Source organism: Staurois parvus, unplaced genomic scaffold, assembly GCF_062004578.1.
Source record: "Staurois parvus isolate SC_StPar_1 unplaced genomic scaffold, SC_StPar_1.0 ptg000145l, whole genome shotgun sequence".
NCBI lineage: Eukaryota > Metazoa > Chordata > Amphibia > Anura > Ranidae > Staurois > Staurois parvus.
In genome coordinates, this window is record NW_028317941.1 from 15,024,804 (window position 1) to 15,049,064 (window position 24,261).

Sequence of the window (24,261 nt, forward strand, 5' to 3'; positions counted from 1 at the left end):
GGGTCTCTTGTGCAACGTGGGAATCTGTCAGTGTTTTTTTTTATATTTGTTTTGTTTTTTTGTTCAACCGCTGGTTAAAACGTCACTAAAACCACATCATAAAAAAAAACTATCAATAAATGCTGTATTACATGCTGTTCATAGTCACTCAGTTACTATGAGATTAGTTTTCTGTATTCTGCAAAAAACCTGGTTGATTCTGCTGTTCTCCATTTCCCTATTCTGTTCATGTCCCCAATTCAGCTAGGGATTTTGTAGCTGTAGTGGCAACTCTGCACATGCTCGGTTTTCAGCGAGTTTCTATGCTCAACATTTCCTTCCTATCACATCTGGACAGCCCATGTGACTATAGAGTCACACACGTAGGTGCATACACAGTAGTAAAAGACAGCTGACTCCCTCCTCATGCCCACTAAACACAATGGGGACGGGATATTACATGTAGATTAACTGCTTCTGCGTCACCCTATAGCAGAAATACCGCTACAAGGAGGCACGGGTGCGCAAAATCACGTATATAGACGTGATTTTACTGTCCTGGGTAGGGTGAGTGCATGCGCCCTACCCGTGCCGCCAATCCTGGCCTCAGCTGTCAATCACTGGGTTCTGGCCGGTGATCGCCGAGTATCACCGACAGAGGAAAGACCTTTGTATAAACTACACAGATCTCTCCCGTCAGCTCCTGCACACTGGTTTGCATGGATCTGCATAGCAGAGTCATACAAAGCAGTGTGCTTACAGTGTAACACAGCACACAGTTAACCATTTGATAGCCCCACATGTTAACCCATTCCTACCCAGTGCCATTAGTACAGTGTCAGTACTTATTAGCACTGATCACTGTATTGGTGTCACTGGGGATGTCCATGATACCAAGTCAGTTCCTCCCCAGTGTCAGAATGCCTGCCGCAGTTCCACTATAAGTCGCTGATCGCTGCCATTACTAGTAAAAAAACAAAACAAAAACGCTATAACTTTCACGTAAACCATCTAATTTACACGTATTGGGATTTTTTTTTTTTTTTTTTAGCAAAAGACGCAGCAGAATACATTTTGGCCTAAATTTATGACGAAATTTGATTTTTAAAATTTTTTTATTGGATATATTTTATAGCAAAAAGTAAAAAATATAGTTTTTTCAAAATTCTTTTTTTTGTTTATAGGGCAAAACATAAAAACCACAGAGGAGATCAAATACCACCGAAAGAAAGCTCTATTTGTGGGGGGGGGGGGGGGGGGGGGGAAGGACGTAATTTTCATTTGGGTGCAGCGTTGCATGACCGCGTTGGGTGCAGCGTTGCATGACCGCGTTGGCTGCAGCGTTTTATCGCAAAAAATGGCCAGTCAGGAAGGGGCGGGGTAAAATCCTTTGGAAGGCAAATGGTTTATGGTTGATTCACCTCCCTCTTATTCTAAGACACAGGCTTGAGGGGTGTGACACAGCCTGTGATTGACAGAAATCCACCCACGCCATGTTATTTCTACAAAATAAAGATTTGACTTCAAATACATATTTGCATGGAGATTTAAAACAGTTTATGGATATTTATTTATTTTTTCAACATGTGACCAACAGCAAAGGACTAGAAGCACCTCCTGCCACTGTTTCCCTGCAGACAGGCTAGGAAAAATCTGGGTCATGTGACAGCTGTATAACAATTAGGACAAAGGAACTTCGTGTTTTTTTTTAAATAAAATAATTACAGTGCCATCATTCACATACAGAAATAGAAGGGACAATGCAAGTTAAACAGTGTGTGTTTAATATCACTTTAAGACAATAGCACTATTGTTTTCAAGCCATTGTTTGTGAAGTTTGGGGCTTTGCACTTGGTAGTCATTAACAAAGTGACAGAGATCCCCCTGCGCTAATATGGAACTATGGAACCTAATTTCTATATGCTGCTAACACCCTATCCTCTACCTATAAGTGGACAAATATAAGTGATAAAATATAATAGTGGTGTAGCGCTGATAACTAAATGTGCAAACTCCACAATAAGATAAAAAACATAAATCACATAAATAAATGAATATAAATATATAAGTGATAGATCTTTCAAGATCTAGAAAAACAGTTTCTCAAACTGTGATATTATCAGTACACAAAGTGCATATGATGAAGCTGGTCCTATGCTCGGACCCTCATACAGTGACAAGTCCCAATTGGGACCAAACCCCAAAAGACTAGGTGCTATATACAGTGGATCCCAAAATAAGGGATATGATCACAAACAAAGTGAATGATGTATAAAGTAAATCCCAAAATTGTGATAGAAACCAAATAAAGTGACTAGTGAATAATGTTAAACACAATAAACAAACTTCATAAACGCATAAAACCATAAAAAGTGTCCAACAAATTGCCAAGAATAGCAAAGATGGCAATTACTGCCAAAATGTGCCTATATCTTCAAACCACGTGCTATAGCGCTGGTGCAGATGGTGAGCATATATCCTTAGATGGCAGGCATGTCCCCTCACCTCCTTGCTGCGACCCAAAAAGGGCCATCACGCCTTTTGGATCACTCTGGATACTACAGGTACCAACTCTCCAGGTCACTCGGATTCCACTGAGCCTCATTGGTAACTTCCTTCCAATTATATATCACTCTTCCATTCAGGGATAAACGCAGTGCAGGCCAATAAATGAGTATCACCAGCACTATAGCACGTGGTTTGAAGATATAGGCACATTTTGGCAGTAATTCCCATCTTTGGCAAATTGTTGGGACACTTTTATCGTTTTATGCGTTTATGAAGTTTATGTTTATATATTGTGTTTAACATTATTCACTAGTCACTTTATTTGATTTCTATCACAATTTTGGGATACACTTTATAAATCAATCATTCACTTTGTTTGTGATTATATCCCTTATTTTGGGATCCACTGTATATAGCACCTAGTCTTTTGGGGTTTGGTCCCAAGTGGGACTGGGTATTGTCACTGTATGAGGGTCCAAGCATAGGACCAGCTTCATCATATGCACTTTGTGTACTGATAATATCAGAGTTTGAGACACTGTTTTTCTAGATCTTGAAAGATCTATCACTTACATATTTATATTCATTTATTTATGTGATTTATGTTTTTATCTTATTGTGGAGTTTGCACATTTAGTTATCAGCACTACACCACTATTATACTTTATCACTTGGTAGTCATTGCCTTGGTGACGTCAATCTGCCTAGTGTAAAAGTGTTCCTAAACCCAGGACCCTACATTTACTATATATCTGGTCTCCCACAGTACAGAGAACATGGAATTGCAATTATTTGAGTAAATATAAACTGCTAAATATCTTTCCTCATCAGCAGTTAGAACAGTCTTGTGCTCAGCAGAGCAGTGGTTAAAGCTTGTAGTAGGAGTTTTCTCTAGGAGGATGCAGAATCCCTGACCTCTGTCGGGGCAGACTCTGTGCTGATCACATGCACTCTCCCAAGAAAAAAATAAAAATCTCTCTAGCAATACACACCAAAGTGAGCATGTGTAGTGTCTCCAGACGATATATCTTATCTGGAGATAAAAGGGGAGCTCTGGAAGAAGGGGATGATCAGAGAAGTCAGGATCAAACAGCCTTTTTACACAATACAGAGGAATAACCCCTTAGGTTCCACAGTGAGTATAACAAGCATGCTTTACTGCATATACAGACTGATTTTACTTTTGTGAGTTTAGTAACACTAAGTTTCTTGTAGACTGCCGCTGGTTTTCTTTCATGATTCTATTTATTTAGCTTTATTTGTTCTAATCTCTACCCTCAAGCCTTCCAGAGCCTGCTGCAGAAAAATATCCCCACAGCATTTGTGGTCTCCTCTATGCTTCACATGGGATGATGTGTTAAGGATAACATGCAGTGTTTGGTCTCAGAGCGGAAACAGCTCAAAACCTTAGTTCCAGCTTCATACATAGCATTGCAAGTGTGTACTAACAAACTGTGGGCAGGATGTCATGTAAGCTTCAGCTAACAGTAACTCCCTTTAGCTACTCTCCAATAACACTGGAAATGGTAAATTTTTATACATGTGATTACTGCCAGCAGCTATAGCCACTAGCAGTAATCACTGTGTTCTGCTGGCCAGGAGGGCTCCCCCGCACCGCACCTGTGGTGGAAGGAATGAAAATGTAATCATCTATGGTCTGCCTAAAACTTGCAGCGCTTTTAGAGTGGTCAAAGGTTTTTTAGTGGTCACTTACTAGTCCCCTGCTTACTTGTTCAATTTTGATAGCTAGCCAGTTACTCACAGGTTTACAGCCTCTTTTCATTAATGAAGGATTTACCTGTACTCCTAGAGATATTTTTGCATGAATTCCCTGACTTGTCTTTCACGCACTGTTTTTACAGAGTTGTTAAAACTGTTACATACCAGTTACCAAAAGGTGGATCTTCACATACACAATATTACAAACCACCTTGTATACACACACAGGTAAATTCCATTCAACTAATTACATGGTTTCAGAAAATAACTGGTGGCTCCAGTTATTTTTGTATGTCATGCTAAAGCTGAAGCCCAGAAAAATGAAAACTCCTACCTTGCAGTGGGGCTGCGCCCACACTGCAAGGGTTAAAGGCCAAGTTTAGAAAAAAAAAATTAATAAAATGTACATCTTTTTTCAGGTAAGAACATGTGCATTTATTATTATTTTTTTACATTGCAACCTGTAAAGCATTGCACCTGCCTTTAGCAGATTGTGGGTGCAATGCCTGGATCTGGCAGACTTTCGGTCAGCTGTCTGCCTGTACGGGCAGGCAGTTACTGAATGGCAGAAGGACTCAATGAATCACGAGAGCACCATCACCAGCGTTATCGCAGTTCATTGAGAACTACAATCAGTCAGCCACACTGGCAGACAGAACTTTTAGTCTATTCATTCACAGAAAGATGTGAATGAATGAGACAGCCATGGCTGTGACTGAATTGTGACAGCAGGTGCGAGGAGAAGATCCACTGCTCGCTATCACAGAGGGGGGCAGTAGCAGTGGGGGGGGGGGGTGTATTGGAGCAAGTTACATGCTACACCTTAAATATGGGTGTAACAAGCAACATGCTCCTAAAAGTGAACTTATCCTTCGACTGCTCCTTTTGGTTGAGGGGATTTAGAAAAGAACAATTTACTTCCCTGCAGGGTCCTCTGCACTCCTACATCAGTCCCTGCAGCCTCATCTCCCCTACACTCTGGTGATTTAAAATCATGTGATTACATCAAGAGTGATACAGGGTCCATGGCCCTGCATAGGATGTGAGGACACCAAAGAACAGTCTCACACCAGGACATGGGAGAGTGCCATCTCTCTGGGGGAACAAAGGGTATAGTAATTAAAAATGGGAATTTGGACTTGGCTGTAAATTCCACATCTTTGAATCCAGTACAGGACCCAGGTTTTTAGTCCTAGACCATGGTTTATATGACGCTGTGTTCAGGTGATTGAACACTGGCAAAAGCTTTGCAGGAACACCTCATAGTGAGCCGTCATATAACCTTCCTCATAGTATAACACCACCCACTCAAAGAAGTCACCAGTTATGAAACAAGCAATAAGGAGAAACATAAAATGGAGGGGAAGGGCCTCTGTCCTTGTACTCCACAAATTTCATTTTTACCTGCCAGGTTTTTTTGATTCCCCGGAAGGCGGCTCTAATCGTACAGTACAGTAGGCAACAAACTGAGGGGTGGGCAACAACAACATACAACAGCAACCAGGCCTATGGAAACATGGAACCACTGGCCTGAAATTTCCAGATAACAGCTAGAAGCACCTTACAGTCAAAAGGCACAGAAGCCTGGAGATCCATTCTGTAAAAATTTGAACGAGTATTAACGTAAGATCCAGTGGCAGCTTTGGAACCTGCAAAAACTGATGGTTGATACTAAAATCCCAGGAATCCCCAATATATCTGGTGAAGTGGGCCCTGACAGGGAAGTGGGGGGAGCTTTTCTTGAGGGCATAAAGCCCCAGAAATGAGATCCCTGAGTTACTAGCTATGGTGGAAGATTAAAGGAGGATGACCTACATTCAGGGAAAACAAAAAAGGGAATCCGTTTTCTGGAAGGAAGATGCTGCTGCTAGGTACTAACTAAAAGGCCACTTTACGGACTAGAACCTCCAATAGGATATTCTAGATTTCTAAATAGAACTCAAAGTGTCAGATTTAGATCCCAGGGAGTCCCTGGGATGGGGTGGGGGTCAAAGTAGGAGATTAACATGAGGAACACCTTGTACAAAAAAGGTAATTGAAACAAAAAGTGTATTGGGCAGTCACGTGTCCCTTTAGAGTACCAAGCGCTAGATGTTGCTCCAGACCAGACAGGATGAAGGGTTGGGATATGAGGAATAAAATACTCCTGAGTGCTGAGGTGCCTGCTTTGATGCAGCCAAAATAGCCGTTCCAAATGTGATGGTAGATCCTGCAAGTAGACAATTTTCTTGCTTTGAGCAAGATAGAAGTGACAGAATCAGTAATGCCCCTACCTTTAACCACCTCCTGTCCGGCCCAAGTACATAAACAGCCGGATGGGAGCAGTGCAGGAACAAGTGGCCGTTTATAAAAGTTCTCCCGCTTCCTTACCTGTGCGCACTTCCTGGGATCACGCGGCACCACGATCCGGTGCCTGCTGTGTCTGGATCGCTGTATGGGACCTCTGTGTGAGGTCCCGATCATGTGATCACCAATTGGCCAATCAGTGATCACATAAACAGTAGTAAGCAAGATGTCACTTCTGACATCATTGCTTACTTCGTGTCAAATCTGTGAATGATCACAGAGGTCACATGGTACAAGGCTATTAACAACAGCCTTGTACCATGTGACAAGCTGTGATCAATCAAAGCTCTCACGGTATTTCTCAATGGCTGCAAGAATGCAGCCAGAGAGAAGGAGAAATGATTGCTTTTACAGCCTTTATGGGTGTAAAAGCAATCAGCATAAAAAAAAAATTTAAAAATTATAATTTTTGGTTATAAACTAACGTGGGTTTTTTTTTTTTTTTTTTTTACTAAAAATCTAGCTGAATACATTTTGGCTAAGATTTATGAAGAAAGATTATTTATTTGCAAAATTTCATAAGAATAAATGAATAAATGCCTCCAAAAGAAAGTTTTATGTCTCAAAAAATGCTACAAAATTCATATGGGTACAGTGTTGCATGACCGCGCAATTGTCATTCAAAGTGTGATAGCACTGAAAGCTGAAAATTGGCCAGAGCAGGAAGGGGGTGAAAGTGTCTGGACTTAAAGTGGTTAAAGACTTGAGTTTCAACAGCCATGTATTAAAGCTAGCAAATGAGAAGGTGGATAAAAATCTGTGTTTGTATACCCAGCTTTTCTTTCAGCTAGGTCATCTTTATTTATTTCAGGTACTTATATAGCGCCGTCAATTTACGCAGCGCTTTACACATATATATTGTACATTCACATCAGTCCCTAACCCTCAAGGGGTGTACAATCTAAGGTCCCTAACTTACATTCATACATACACATATTAGGGCCAATTTAGACAGGATCCAATTAACCTACCAGCATGTCTTTGGAGTGTGGGAGTAAACCGGAGCACCCGTAGGAAACCCATGCAAGCACAGGGAGAACATGCAAACTCCATGCAGGAGGCGCCATGGTCAGGAATCGAACCCATGACCCATTTACTGCAAAGCAGATGTGCTAATCACTAAGCCACTGCCGCCCTTAAAACAGTAGTAAACTTTTTTTTTTCTTTTTTTTAAAGAAACATGGGCCCCAAGTGGTTTAAACCATAATGAACTAGTATATACCACATACTGGCACATTATGGCATACTTACCTTAAAATGAAGCCCTCCAGCGGCACGCATTTACTGATAAGGCTTCCATCTTCACCCGGTCTTCCTTTTGGGTTCGCAGGCTGCGGGTGCTCAAATAGCCAAGCTGCAATGTCACTCCTGTGCATGCATGCAGGAATCGCCGCCACGACACAGAGCACTGAAGGGACGGCATGAGTATGCCATCCCTTCAGAGCACTGTACCTTTTTGTAGGATTACTTGCAGGTAAAAGTTGAAAAGCAGAGTTTACTATCCTTTTAAATGTGTCCTTCTGTTTTGTGATTGACTGTATTAGTTGGCAATGTTCTTATGCTTGTATCATGGAGAGAGCTGTCAAATTTCACACACACAGGACTGTAGAGGAAGGCCAGGAATTTTACTTTCAATAATTTATTGAAAATTTTGACAGTACAAATAGAACAGAGAATCGTGTCAGTTATAGATTACAATAATGCAGATTCAAGGGAAAAGATTGTGATGTGTTATATCATCTTTAGAAAATCCAACCAATTGTCACTAAACTGAAACAAGTGAGTCTGCCAGAAGCCTGAGTAAAGAGAACAGAGAGAGAGAGAGAGAGAGAGAGAGAGAGAGAGAGAGAGAGGGAGAAAAGAGAAGAGAACAGAGAGAGAAAAGAAAAATGGAGAGTAGACAATGAAAAGTATGAAGAGTTTGCAGTGCTCCATCTTCATAGAAAGTGGATTAAATGAAAAAAGAAAAAATATCAAAATAGGATCACGTTTCTGTGACAGATTCAATCCAGGGGTTCTATATTGGCTCAAAGACGGGAAGGCCAGGAATTTTACATGTACAGGGGGCATAGAATTTTATATGTATAGTGGGTATAGAAAAGAATGACTCCCCTTTAAAAAAACAAAATCACATTTTGTTGCTTTGCAGCCTGAAATGAACACTGATGCAGTTTTGTTTTAACCAGTGCAACTTACAACATCCAAGTGAAAGATATGTCAGGAAAACAATACTCAAAAACAATCACCGGGTTGGAAAAAAGGATCACCCCCTTGTCTCAGTATCTTGTTGAACCACCTTTTGCTTTAATCACAGCCTTTAGTCTGTTGGGATATGTCTGTACTAAATTTGCACACCTAGATTCTTCAGTATTTGCCCACTCTTCTTAGCAGAACTGCTCATGTTCACTTAAATTTTATAGTGACCGTTTGTGGACTGCAGTCATTCTGCAGATTTTCAATGGGGATTAAGTCTGGGCTCTGACTAGGCCATGCAAGGACAATCACCTTTTTCTCCTTCAACCACTGTGTGGTCATTTTTGCTGTGTGCTTTGGGTCATTGTCATGTTGGAAGGTAAACCTTCTTTCCATTAACAACTATCTGGCAGATGACTGTAGATTTTCCTCAAGAATTGTATGGTATTTTGCCACATCCATTTTTCCAGCTATCCTGACAAGTGCTCCAGTCCCTGTTGCAAAGAAACACCCCATAACAGGATATTACCACCTCCATGCTTTACTGTAAGAGCTCGTTCACACTTGACTGTTTTACCAACTCTTGCCAAATGCCCCTATAGCGTTTGGCAAGCATTGGTCTGGCGTTTGAGGAACGTTTTTTAACGCTCGGCAAATGCCGCATGCGCGGTTCAGCGGCGGTTGCCGTGCGTTAAAAACGCCCTACAAACGCCTATAATGAAGTTTGAATGGTGTTACCACTCCGCAAATGCCCCGCAACCGCACTTCAAATGCCGGCCGGGCGTTTGCGGAGCGGCACTATAGACTAGAATGGGAGGCTTCAACGCCTCCTGACTCGACCAGAGGCGTGCGTTTTGCCACGCCGCTAACGCTCCCGTTAGAACAGCACCATGTGCTGCAATGTGCAGGATTGTCCGAGGCGTTTGGGAAGCGCTTTTACCTTTCTGCCGCCTGCACACAACGCTAGTGTGAATGTAGCCTAAGAATTATGTTATTTGGATGGTGAGCTGTATTGGATTTCTGCCAGATATATAGTTTTAAGGCCAAAAACACCAACAAGGTGTGTTTTGGCAAAGCTCACTTGTGACTGCATGTGGCCTTTCTTAAGGAGCAGCTTTTTTCTTGCAACCCTCCCATAGAAGCCACAATTGTGGAGAATTTGTGATATTGATGTCACATGCACACAATGACCACTCTGTGATAAAGTCCTGCAACTGCTTCAGAGTTGCATTAGGCCTCTTGGTAGCCTCTCTGACCAGTTTCCTTCTGGCTCTTTCATCCAGTTTGGAGCGACATTCTGATCCAGGGAGGGTCTGTGTTATACAAAATACCTTCCACTTCTTAACAATAAACTTCACTGCTTCTAGGCATTGATAAAACCTTTAAATTCTTGTGTATCCATCTCCTGACTTGTGCCTGTCCACAACTTTATCCCGGAGATCTTGACCGTGCCCTTCCCACCCATAGTTGTTTGTTTCGGTTGGCAGGGGGATGTGATTCGTTTTTGGAATTTCTTTAAACAACATTTTTTCTGACATGATGGTGTTATATCTTTCACTTGGATATTATAAGTTGCACTGAGTAAATACAGCTGGATAAAACAAAAACTGTGTCTGTCTTCATTTCAGGCTGCAGAGCAACAAAATGTGATTTTAAAGGGGTGATTCTTTTCTATACCCACTGTACATGCTGTCATAGCCCACTTAAAAGCGACAGACAGGGACTCTTTAACAGTTACACTATTCATGTACTGAGTTTGGATTATGGACACAATTTCCTACTGAAATTTACAAAAGAAAATCACAGCTAATTAAACTGAGTAAAAGCGATCATTTAAGTCTAGAGCAGGCATTTGTGTAGAATGTTACACAGAGTACATGCCAATCATCAAGTGCTTTACTCTCTTCTCTGTCAGAAACCAATGAGAAGCAATATCCACTTGTTTAATTGAGGATTTTATGAGTATTGAATAGCTAATGTTTCTCTAGTATGTAATATTACTTATGCAATGTATTGACAGAAAGCATTATGCAACATGAAAGCATAATAATGGTTCAAGTGTGAAGGCTAATCTGGAGCAACACTGGCGATAAAAATAGCACCATATACAATCAAGAATGTTAATTTCAGTAAAGTATTTTTTCTTCCATTGAGCTGGTTATTTTCTTTTTTCTGTTCTGCCGTATGTCTGATAAAGCTTCCACAAAGAGGGAAAAACATTAATGTATGATAAATGCACAGGCTGTACATTTTGACCTCAACAAATTTCTACATTTTATTGTACTTTTGAATTTACCAGAAATTGCCATTAAAAACCTGACCAAATGTGTAAAATGTTTCCTAAGAGTGTGAACACTAAATAACTGTCAATTTAACCTCTTAAGCCCCAGCGACATTTATATACGATGCTAATATCAAGGACTTTTAAGCACACTCCCAGCTGCTATAGTTTAAAAGTCCTTTATTGATGTCTCAACAAGGAGTGCCTTAAAAATGTTGGATAAAACCTCTGCACAATGCAATGCACCATCTCTAGCAAGCTTTTCCATTAAAAAAAAAATGGGGATTTTTAGTTTGCATACATTGAAATACATGTCTAAGCTGGCCAACTGTGTCAAAGTAATCCCTCTCTAGCCAGTCCTATTCTGCTTTACAAAATGCAAATGCTACAGTGCCAATATGGTGCAAATAGACATAGCAAGTGCTAGATTATATACATGTGAAAGCTATTGAGATCAGAGCACAGATATCTAATAATAAGGAGAGCCTGTCACATTTTACCTAGAGCTTGCCCCCACCCCCCAAAAAAAAATATTTACATTAAAATGCATGCACCAAGGTGGGCAGCACAATGGCTAAATGGTTAGCACTTCCGCCTGGCAGTACTAGGGTTGTTGGTTTGAATCCCAGCCACAGCACCACCTGCCTGGAGTTTGCATGTTCTCCCTGTGCCTGCGTGGGTTTCCTCCGGGTGATCCGGTTTCCTCCCACACTCCAAAAACATGCTGGTAGGTTAATTGGATCCTGTCAAAATTGGCCCTAGTATGTGCATGTATGAATGTGAGTTAGGGACCTTAGATTGTACGCCCCTTGAGGGTTAGGGACTGATGTGAATGTACAATATATATGTAAAAGCGCTGTGTAAATTGATGGCGCTATATAAGTACCTGTAATAAATAATAAATAATAAGGTGCTGATATATGAAAAGGAGAATTGCTCTACAAGTCATATATTCTAGTGCATTCTGAAATAACCACAATAATTCTACTGGTTAGGGAGAACATATGCACTCATCCACCTAAAAAATACTGAAGTTCCTATGTGTCATACATTACTGTGGCAATACCTCAGTGTACAATCATAATCTTACATAAAATAGGGAAATTAGCATATTCCACCAATCTGAGCAAGGTGGTGCAAGAAAAGGTGTTAATTGGTAGAAAATCTCTTGCTTGGATGCTAAGTGTGTGAAGGCGACATAAATAGGCAACAAATGAATAATCAAACACTGACTCTTCTTGACACAGCCTCCACATCAAGATTTTAAAAGTATTTTCCCTCATTTAATGTGTCAACTTAAGTAGCTAGCAGTAGGGTGGGGGGAAGTTTCATATAAAATGAAGTCTTCACATTGAGCGCAAAGCTCATAATTGTGTATATATTTAACGCTTTAGATTCTGGGTTTAGGTGACATAAAAAATTACTACTTCTGGCAAAACAGTCAGTGCTGTTTAGTAAAGCAAATATTGGGAAAGGACACAACAGGCAAACCAATGTGCAGCTAACTTCTTGCTTTTGAAAGGTCTTTTCTTCTATTGTTGCAAATGTAATTATCTGCTCCCTAGCTCATAAATAGTACTTTCCAGGACCTTTTTAACCACTTCAAGTCAGGACACTTTCACCCCCTTCCTGTCCAGTCCAATTTTCAGCTTTTAGCGCTATCACACTTTGAATGACAATTGCACGGTCATGCAACACTGTACCCATATGAATTTTTTTGCATTTGTTTTTAAAGACAGATAAAACTTTATTTTGGTGGTATTTATTCACCACTGGTAATTTAATTTTTTTGCTAAATAAAAAAGTCCAAACATTTTGAAACAAAAATGTTTTTCTTATAAAATTTTGCAAATAATCTTTCTTCTTTTTTTAACATATACTGTCACCCTAGCGACACTGTACTACTTGTGGGGGGTGATGAAGATTTTTTTTTTTTTTACACGGATTGCTTTTACAGCCATAAAGGCTGTAAAAGCAATCATTTCTCCTTCTCTCTGGCTGCATTCTTGCAGCGATTGAGAAATAATGTGCGAGCTGTGATTGGTCACAGCTCTTCACATGGTACAAGGCTGTTGTGAATAGCCTTGAGCCATGTGACCTCTGTGATCATTTACAGATTTCACTAGTAGTAAGCAATGATGTCAGAAGTGACATCTTGCTTACTACTATTCATGTAATCACTGATTGGCCAATCAGTGATCACATGATCGGAACCTAACACAGATATCTCGTACAGCGATCGGTGTTCCGCTGTGTCCTCCCAGGGAGCGCGCACAGGCAGGGATGCAGGGAGGACGTTTATAAACTGTCACCCGCTCCTGCTATGCTCCCATCTGGCCATTTATATATATGGGCCAGATGGGAAGTGGTTAAATTGTACAAGAACAGGTATTACACAGTACCCAAAACAAACACTGAACATAAGAGAATGTGCATAGCGAGGAAGCCTTTCAAACGTCTTACAGTGAACTGTATGCACAATGTGTTCCACTGCAGTTCACTAATAGTTGTCTGATGTAAAAAGAGCAGCAGTACCACTACATCAATGTGTCCCCATTTTTGTCATTAACCGCTTACATTGTACAAAGGGTTTTGGTCAAGACCACCTTTCTTAAGCCTATCAACTTTTTTTTATATTATAAAAAGGATACATTTTAAATGTGTTTGCCCTTACCTGCCTGCATATAGAAAAGACTATAAAGCAACTCCTTTTAAAAAAGTACGCAACTCATTCATGTCAAGGGTATCATGAAAAACATTTGAATACCTGTTGCATTGGTATGTATGTGGTCAAGCACCAGCAATGCTGTGAGTTATTGTGAGCATGTTTGCCTTCTATTCTGTCATGCTCAATAATGCTCTAGAATCTAGCCATGTCTAATATTACAGGACATTGTGACGGCAGTCCAGTGAACACTAACTCAACAGAAACACTTTAGTTTACTAAAGTCAGATCATTCAAAGACTAAATCTGATGGGACTTCCTAGGGTTATTTCACACAAACTATAACGTATTAAATAAGGGATACAATCTTCTAGAGGAGGCCTTTAAAGTCTGTATATGTATGAAACAAATTTCACTTTTTTATTTTGTCCTTAGTGACTTTTTTCGTTTTGCTTTTGTCCTTAGCTTAGAGTTTCTAAAATGTGTCTCTAACCTCAATTAGGGAAAAATACAGAACATACTTTTCTTTGTATTTTCAGAAAATCCATGAAAATGAACACAGGATTTTTCATCCTTTTAAACACAGCAGGGAGTGGTAGTACCAGGATATGCCCTCTAGTTTCCCTAAGAGCTTTATGGGTCACTGGCTCCTAAAGGTATGAAGACTGCATCCACCTGCCATAGGGCACTCTGGCTCCCTGTTTGCTAAACAAAATCCTAACACTAAGCGGTGGGGGGGTGGGGGCCTGCAACTATCATTTCACAATGGAAAAGGAAGACCCTGAGAAGTGGTCGAGATGAAACCTCATTTCTGCACCCAGCTCCATTATCACTTCATGACACTGACAAAGCCAATTGGCCCTGTTAATTATTTCAGATTTACTCTCTGGTTCATGGCAGCTTGTATCATTTATCACTGTCGCTGGCGGTCTAACCTTTTATCTTATCCCCTCCCCTAGAGAAGGAAAATGGAATTGATATGTTTACAGGAGAGGGGATTATTTTTTTATAAAACAAGGTTAAACACAACAAAGTGAAGAACTCAAGGAAAATGACTTCCATGAGTTTTTATAAACTTCATCTTTCAACCATTTTAAAAACTCTAACAGAAAAAAATATATACAGTATATACTCAAAAACTTTAAGAGCTGTGAATTCTTAGTGTGGTTCCGTATTTATCACTTTATTTCAATACGCTTTTTCCTCTAGATTGTGTGGGATGTATGCATTTACAATCCATACTGGTCTGTAAATTTAAAAGAAAGCATGATGATGTAATCCTTAGAACCAATATGATAGAAAATTAGCACATTGGAGACAATAACTGGACAATGCTTTGTTTATGTGTTGCAGTGGATAGTGCTGCCACCTAGTGGCAAGCAAAATAATTTCATTCTTCAAATTACAGTATAAATGTTTCATTATACATACATTAAAACTATTACAATAGTGGAAATTGTAAGTATTTTTGCAGAAAAAAAAGAAAACCAAACAGTTAAAATTCAGATAATCAGGCACACACATGCAATTCTTTGCCAAAGCTGTACAAAGCAAGTGGTACATTAGGAAACCAATTAGTTACAATCTATATATTAAAGAAAAAAAAAAAGAAACATAGTCCTGGGCCTCACTAATGGAAATCTGAATACCTTTTTTGCTTGCCATCATCATTCAGTACCATCTATATATGAATTAGAATCAAAACAATGGAAATATGATTGCCATGGGCAACAACTCAAACAAGAAAATGTCCATTCACTGGTGTAATCACAAATTAGATTCTGACACTAAAAACATGCTGAATGGATTATCTTAGATCCAAAAAAAAGTACCAGGAAAGGATACAAAAAAAAAAAAAGATTAAGAATTGTGTTGAGCTCAAATACAAAGATGTCAAATTGCTTATACATACCACGGAATTTTAAATATACCATTAGTCTTTTGTATTTCGGAGGATGTGAATTTTGTATTTTCTTTGTCACATGATATAATGCTACAGCTACTGTTCTGGGGTCATGAGTAAACTTTAGATCAGTGGAATATTAAAAGGTTCACTATACATTGCAAAAGTATCTGTACATACAAGTACAATTAAAAATAACCGAAGAGGTGTATTCCTCAACATGCACTTTTTTTTTTATTTTTTTAAACACAATAAAAGCAATCTAAAGCTTTATTCACAAAGGTGTTCTAATTAGGTCAAATAACTGTATATATGTACAGTGAATCCTAGTGGGCCATGGTTACCTGAATTTCCCCTCATTGATAAGTCTGTGTCTCAAGATGCCCACACACAGGATATGCAAATATTCTTATGCAAAGAGCACAACCAACCACACAAGGGGAGGATGGCTGTCACAGAAATCCTTATCCATTCAAGATCTACTGCACTGGGTACATTTTTTTTATTTGGGGAATGGTAAACTAGAAAGTTTAAATCTAAATACTCAGGACCTCCCAGATCACAAAAACATATCTGTCAGCAAACACTGCTATGTGCAGGCCTTGGGTTTCCTTCCAATTTGATGTTGTGACCACCTGCAAGAGGTCAAAGTATCGGCTTGTTGAAGATGTGCTGGATGTTTAGAAACTGGAATTAGCTTTCAGATCACATCAATTTTGAAAGCAGACATAAGAAAGACAGAAAGCACCCAATTTCAAAAATAATTTTTATAATTAGTCAAAAATATATATTCTTCTTACTGTATGTTAATACTTACCTAGCCATGCAGCAATAAGTGCAGAGTCTATCCCATCTATGGGCTCACATATTCGAGACACCACTGGGTGGACTTGTTGTGACAGGTAGTATTGTGTGTCAATGGAAAGGTTGTCTTGTTTTTGCAGCTGTTCAGGAGCATATGCTCTCTGGCTGGCACTAAGATTTGACCCGTCCTACATGAAAGAGGAAAGCACACAAAGTCTATTTTCGAGAGACTGGGACAGCAGATTTATGCGTTCTATCACTGTGCAAGGTCAGAAACAGGTGCTGAAGACTGTATATAATAATCATATTGCTACTCCCCCTTTCCCCCCCTTCAAAAGGCCTGACAAATTCATAGTCACTAATATCAATTCAAAAGGAGTATACAAACTTATACACATTTAAAGTATATAACAAAGTTAGAATAAAAAAGAAAAGCATATTCGATTTGCAAACTGTAGTAAAGTCAAAATATTTTCAGTGAATTCATGAAAAGTTAAGAGATTTATTTAGTTTAGGTACACATTTCCCCTTTTTAGATGTTTTCCATCTATTCCAAGTTAAACCCAAGGCAAAGCTTTCTCTGTTTTTGGATTGAAACAGAAGTAGTTAGAACCTTCTGTATGGTGTCCCCATTAAGATTATTTTCCCTCACTTTCTAGGCTGGCTGACATTCATCAGACCTACAAGGAAATGAGGGAAAATCTTCTCAATGTTGTCAGAGACAAAAAGTAAAATGGGAATTCTGATACTACACGTCACATCCTGTGTCTTGGACTGTACGGGTAAGATGAAGGAAATTTCGACTTGACTGTAAATATTATTTCATTGAGTACAGTACAGGAAACAGGATGTGTAGTCATAGACAAAAGGTTATATACGGCTACCTTCAGGTGATCGGACACTGGCTAAAAGCTCTGCTAGGAATTCCCCACCAGTGCACCCTCATATAGGCCCCACCACCTCACCCCCAAACACACACTGGTAGCAATCAGTAAATAGAAACAGAGGGAAAACATATATAGCTATGGTATCTATATCTCTCCATTTTATATATATATATAATTTTTTTTTTCTTTACACACACACATATATATATACATACATACATACACACACACTGCTCCGCATAATGGAGTACACCTCTTCTAAGATTTTAATCAATAGCTTAATGAACGCAAGAACAATTTCCAAAATTTTGACAAAACTGAGTTTTACACATTTGTTTAGCTCATTACATGAAAGTAAGATTAATAATATAACTTAGATTACAAAATTTTCAGTTTTGCTCAAATTAGTTGATGCAAAAATGAACACACCCCACAACAAAAACTACTACAGCTAGTATTTTGTATGACCTCCATGATTTGTAAGGACAGCATCAAGTCTTCTAGGCATGGAATGAACAAGTTGGCGAAATATTGCAACATCTATCTTTTTCCATTCTTCAAGAACGACCTCTTTTAGAGTCTGGATGCTGGATGGAGAGTGATGCTTAACTTGTCTCTTCAGAATTACCCAAACGTGTTCCATTGGGTTCAGATCAGGAGACATACTTGGCCACTGATTCACTTTCGCCCTGTTCTTCTTCAGAAATGCAACAGTGGCCTTAGATGTGTGTTTTGGATACTTGTCATGTTGGAAAACGGCCAAGGGCACAGAGTGATGGTAGCATCTTTTCTTTCAATATAGAACAGTACATGTGTTCATGAATGATATCATCAATGAACTGCAGCTTCCCGACACCAGCAGAACTCATGCAGCCCCACAGAAGGACACTGCCACGTTTCACTGTAAGCACCATGTATTTTTCTTTGTACTTTTTACCTTTGCGACGCCATACCGTTTTGAAGTCATCAGTTGCAAAAACATTTATCTTCGTCTCATCACTGCAGAGTAGAGAGTCCCAGTAGTAGTCTTCTTTTTCAGCATGGGCCCTGGCAAATTCTTGGCGGGCTTTAGGAAAGGCTTCCTTCGTGGATGAGCCCCATGCATGCCATTCCTCTGCAGTGTACACCGTATTGTGTCACGGGAAACAACAGTTTGGCTTTCAACTTTGTTAGCTAACTGCAGTGAACCTGCATGGTGATTTTCTTCAACCCTTCTCACCATAAGAAGATGCTCCTGCTGAGGTGTTAACTTCAGTGGACGGGCTGAACATCTCTGTAAGATGGTTGCAGTTTCATCTTTGTTAAATGTTTGTATCACTTTTGCCACAGTATTCCAACTGATAAGTAAAGCTTTCTTTGTTAAAAAAAAACATTTATAATCAACTGACTGCTGGACTCTTTAATGAATTAAGCTCACCTGTAATTGAATTCTTGTTAATTAGGATTTTGTCTAAAATTTAGCTTTGCTTTCATTGGGGTATATTCATTTTTGCAACATGGTCTTGAATGAATTAGTTAGCTTGCACACACAAATATTTTTGTCCTAACAAATCTTGTTTGAAATCAATGGCCCACATTTGTGGGAGTATTTTGTAGTATAGTGTCCCATAGAAAATGTTGATTTTGAAAGGAAAGGTTTTCTGACAAATCTGTTGGGGTGTACTCAATGCTGAGGTGTGTGTGTGTATACATACACACATACACACAAACACACGCCACTTTAAAAAAGGGGAAAAAAGGGGATTTAAGTGACTTTGAACGTGGCTTGGTTGTCTGTGCTTGACGGACTGGTCTGAGTATTTCAACTGCTGATCTACTGAGATTTTCATGCACAACCATCTCTAGGGTTCACAACGAATAGCCCGAAAAAAAAATATCCACTGAGCGGCAGTTGTGTGGACGAAAATGCCTGGTGGATGTCAGAGGAGAATGAGCAGACTGGATGTTGTGACATTCGGATGGTAGGGTTAGAATTTGGCATAAACAAATACATACATTCCAACTGGCATCAGCTAATTAACTCAAAGTCTGCTCACACTAGGTCCATCTAAAATTAGACTTATGTCCAAGTAAAACTAGCAAGTACTGTGTATATCCACATGCATCCATACATCCACCTATAAACAACCTCCATTATCACATATGTATATTACCACACCCACACATACACACCGGTATACCACATACACACATATCCACGCAAGTTCCACATATCACACATGTATACCACATGTCCACCCCAAAAGCAAACAAATTCAGAACTCATACCGCCCAGCACAAAAATCCACCACCCACACAAACCTCCTGCACATCCCCTCACCCAACCCACAACTACATCCATTGATGGATGCATCCAACCTCCATCCACATTACAATACATGTCAAGCAAATGAGTCACCGCCCTCAAGCACACTCAAACATGCCTCCAGTAATACCTCAGTGTACAAACGCCTCGGTTAATGTAATTTTCGGTTTAAGAAAGAAAATCCATTGAAAACAATGCGAAGCGTATGTCAGTGCTGATTTTTAAATGCAATTGCCGGCTTTTTTTTTCTTCACTGTAGATCACTGAATTAACTGTCACTTTCCCCGGAGTTAACGGAAACTTTGTTTCTTTTAAGAAGCTAAAAGGAAACATTGTTTCTCGGGAAATAAACTAAAAGAAAACTTTCTTTTAGGTGAGGGGAAAGTGACAGCTGAATTTCTGAGCTATAGAGAAGAGAAAAAAAAAGTGGTAATTACTTTTAAAAACCAGCGCCATAACAAATAAAAAAAATCGGTGTAGGGTTGCTAGGATAAGGGTCTAGTATGGATTCCCCCCACCCCCACCATTTTTTTTTTTAAATTTTGGCGTAGGAGTTCCCCTCAAAATCCATACCAGTCCCAAAGGGCTTGGTATGGATGGGAGTGGGGACCCCACGCTGTTTTTTAAATTATTTTTTTAATTGCCGGCAATTGTTTTACATTCAGCTGTTAGTGAGGAACACCGATGACAGCTGAAACATTAACACATGGTTGTCACTACTAAAATACAGCATGACTTGATAACATAACTCATGCGGTATTTTAGTAGCATTTACTTTTTTCTGATCTCAGGAACAGATTAATTGGTTTTCAATGCATTCCTATATCTATTAGACAATCTATACCCCCCCCCCTCCCTATATATATCCTGTCAAAAGACACATTCCTCTCAGTATCCCCCATTGCTCCAAGAAAAACATATAGTCTCCTCTCCAGCCAGTGTTGCTTCCTTACAGCCAAAAGATAGCAACCATTCCAGTATTCCCCAAGATCTTGCCATGTATCAAGATTCAGTGGACTACGGTGGTCTGCATTTTCACACTTCCTCGAATCAATGTCTCCCCTATTCCCTGCTGCTATCACCACACACATCTTCTATTTAAGGCTCCAGAAAGGGCGCTAGACACCAGCCGATCAGCCATCATATGACGTCAACTGGGCCCAGACCCATCTTATCGCCTACGTGTCAGCTATCAGCACTTACAGTTACTAGAATGTTGTGGGCAAGTTGAAGTCTCGTTCCAATGCCTGGCCTTTCACCACACCTACAGGGTATGTGGACAGCCAGGGGGAGGCGCAGCTAATGAAACACACCGATGTAATCAACTAATAAATTAGTGCAGCGCTAAGGAATATCAATAATATAAAACCATGCAATAATAACATACCATAAAAAGATGAGTGAAAAATCCAAAATCTATGCACTGTGCATAAGGTGGTCAAAAGGTCTATACTGAGGTCATAACAAGGCCTCTAATGAGTGCAATCGATCACACAAATGAATATAAAAAAGTGAAACAACCCCCTTTGTTATTAAATATCCCCTATTCAAAATAAATATAACATAGGTCCCCGGTGCTTGGGGAAAATAACACACTAAGTGATTAGTGCTAAAGTGACCAAACCAAAAATGTAATCAATCAAAAAATGATTTTGAAATACAATTAGAACAAAGTCTCTGATAGTCCACAAATCTTCAAAAACAATAGTGCTTCAAAAAACAATTTTCCATGCAAAGTGAAAACTTTGTGATACTGTGATTGTGTCAGCCCACATATCCTCAGTGGCTAAATTGCCCCCTCACCTCCTTTAAGCGACCCAATGAGACACTTCGCTTTCAGGATCACTCCTGGATCCTTCTCAGGCAATGGCTAGTATCAGTAGTACTCCACCTGCGGTCCCCCTCTCAGGTTGTAAATATGATACTCCATGCCTCTCGCAATAAATACATCTGCTAAGCAATATATTCCTCCCCACGGACCATGGTGAGAGAAAAAAAGATCCTCCAAAGTGTAGAATTTAAAAGTAACAACTCCTTTATTTGGTTTAAAAAATGCCCACTCACTTGTAAAATATGATAAAATCGCTTTCAAACCTCATGCCTGGGTGTACTGCATGGGTTAGGGATAACTGGGTGCCCTAATATAGCGTCCACGCCATATGTGCGTCACCGCGTACCGGAAGCTGCGTCACCGTGTACCTACGCGTTGCGTCACTAGACCACGTGGCTTCCTCAAAATTGTTTTTTGAAGCACTATTGTTTTGAAGATTTGTGCACTATCAGAGACTTTGTGTGTTATAATTGTATTTCAAAATCATTTTTTGATTGAATACATTTTTGGTTTGGTCACTTCAGCACTAATCAGTTAGTGTGTTATTTTCCCCAAGCACAGGGGATCTATGTTATATTTATTTTGAATAGGGGATATTTAATAACAAAGGGGGTTGTTTCACTTTTTTATATTCATTTGTGTGATTGCACTCATTAGAGGCCATGTTATGACCTCAGTATACACCTTTTGAGCACCTTATGCACAGTACATAGATATTGGATTTTTCACTCATCTTTTTATGGTATGTTATTATTGCATGGTTTTATAGTATTGATTTAATATTCCTTAGTGCTGCACTAATTTATTAGTTGATTACATCACTGTTAAGGTATCAGTTTAGAGTGTTGGCCGCTTTATTGTTTAGGTACCACTTCCTATAAGCTCAGGAGGAATTCCTTTATTTGAAACACACCGATGACCATCGCCCAAGCCCATCCACCCTTGTTAGTCTCTGTGCTCGCCATATCACACTTCCATAAGGATGTGTATATATACTAGATGCAAAGTGCAATGGCCACTTCATGAGTAGATGGAGAGAAGGATCTCACTCAGGCAAAGCAAAACCTAATAAAATGACAAACTAAAAAAACAAAAAACACACACACACAAAACAATACATATTATATATCACTACTAGAAATATACAATATTCAGAAAATATATATCCATATTTTTGTTTTTAATTGGTGCTAGAATAGACAGGGTGGTGACTCAAACTAGCTCCTCAAATCCAGAACCATGTATCAATACAATATATTGCTCCAGTCATATAAGTTAACTGAGCCAATAGCATTGGTTCCACAAAAATGGTTTATAACTGAGCACATCTTTTAATCCTGGTTCTTGAGTGGGCTCAGGTTTCTCTATCCACGAATGCATTGTCTGAAATGTCTGGATTGTTTTTAAACTTCTGCACGTGCAAGTCATCAAAGAACGCCACTCCCATGGTATCACATCTTGGTTGAAATATTGTTCAGCAGGGTGACCTGGGTGCACTCTCTTACCCAGGGACACTGTCAGCAATCACCACATCTGAAAGTGCCTTTTCCATGTGGTCAACTCCGATTCCTACTAGGTGTGTAATGGCTTCTGACCAATTTGTCTCTAATAAATACTGATCTACAGAAAATTATCTCCAGGGAACCGCTTATATTTCCTGTTTTTCAAGATATTCTTACAAAAGCAAATCTTGAATTTTAGGTGATTACTGTCATATGTAAAAGATTAAAACTATTGAAGTTGTAGAAAGCAATCCAAGTTCCCCCTGGAGCCTTATTAGTGATTAATCACAAAGGATCTCAAATGGTACCAACTTTCTTACAGGAACAGGACCAATCCACTTGGCCATTTATTGAAACTGTAATACTATTGCTACTATTCATCCTCATGAGAAACAGTTTTGTTTTCATGAATGATCACTACCGCCATGTGTAAGGTGTCGCTATGGAGACATGTTGTGCACTCTCTTATGCAAACCTATATCTGGGGGGATGGGAGGGATCTTTTCATGTGAGGCATTGTCTATGTACCTGTGTCACATATTATGTTGGCACAGGTACATAGACGATGTCTTCACAATATGGACTGGCAGTACTGCTGACTTATGAGTTTACGGTGATTCTGTACAACAAATCTAGCATAAAATTTTCTATGCATTGTGACACTGCGAAGATATACTTCTTGGATGTAGAAGTCTACGTCCAAAATGATGGCAGATTGCATTTCCTGCGGCAAAATACCTATCGCAGGAAATACGATTCTGCATGTGCAAAGTTCACATCCTCAGGCACTGGTTATTAGCATACCGTACAGGCACTATGTCCATTTACAACGTAGCTGCACAGATGAGAATGAATTTAAGCTCCAGGTCAAATCTCTACAAGCAAGTTTGATAGCAAGAGGATATAGCAAATTGCTTCTTAAGAGAGCATACCATAGAGCCTTGAGAGCAACCAGATTATCCCTACTGTAGAAATCTAAAACCTAAAAGGAACATAACACTATCAAATTGATCACTACATTTTGTGAGCAGTATGGTCAAATTCGAAAAATCCCTAAATATTGATATTTCCTTACAGGGGATGAAATTTCAGCCATGTGAGAGATTCCCCAGAGATTGTTTTTGGTAAATCAGTATCTATTAAAGACAAAATTGGTCAGAAGCCATTACACATCTACAGTAGTAGAATCAGGGTCGACCACACAGAAAAGGCATTTTCAGGTGTGGCAATTGCCCGCAGTGTTCCTAGATGGGAGTGTAGCCAGGTCACCCTGCCGAACAAAATTATATTTAATCCAAGATGTGAAATAACGTGACGCCATGGGAGTGGTGTACTTGA

The 24,261-nt window shown here is 39.5% G+C and overlaps 1 protein-coding gene across 2 annotated transcripts in view; it reads right to left on the minus strand.

Annotated features, from left to right (window-relative positions):
* POLA1 (DNA polymerase alpha 1, catalytic subunit) overlaps positions 1-24,261 on the minus strand; it is a 472,294-nt gene that overhangs the window by 240,389 nt on the left and 207,644 nt on the right. For both annotated transcript variants that reach the window (XM_089673893.1, XM_089673892.1), the window contains one exon: positions 16,412-16,586. In XM_089673893.1, coding sequence (XP_089530019.1) covers positions 16,412-16,586 — 175 coding nt within the window. The remainder of the gene's footprint in view (positions 1-16,411; positions 16,587-24,261) is intronic.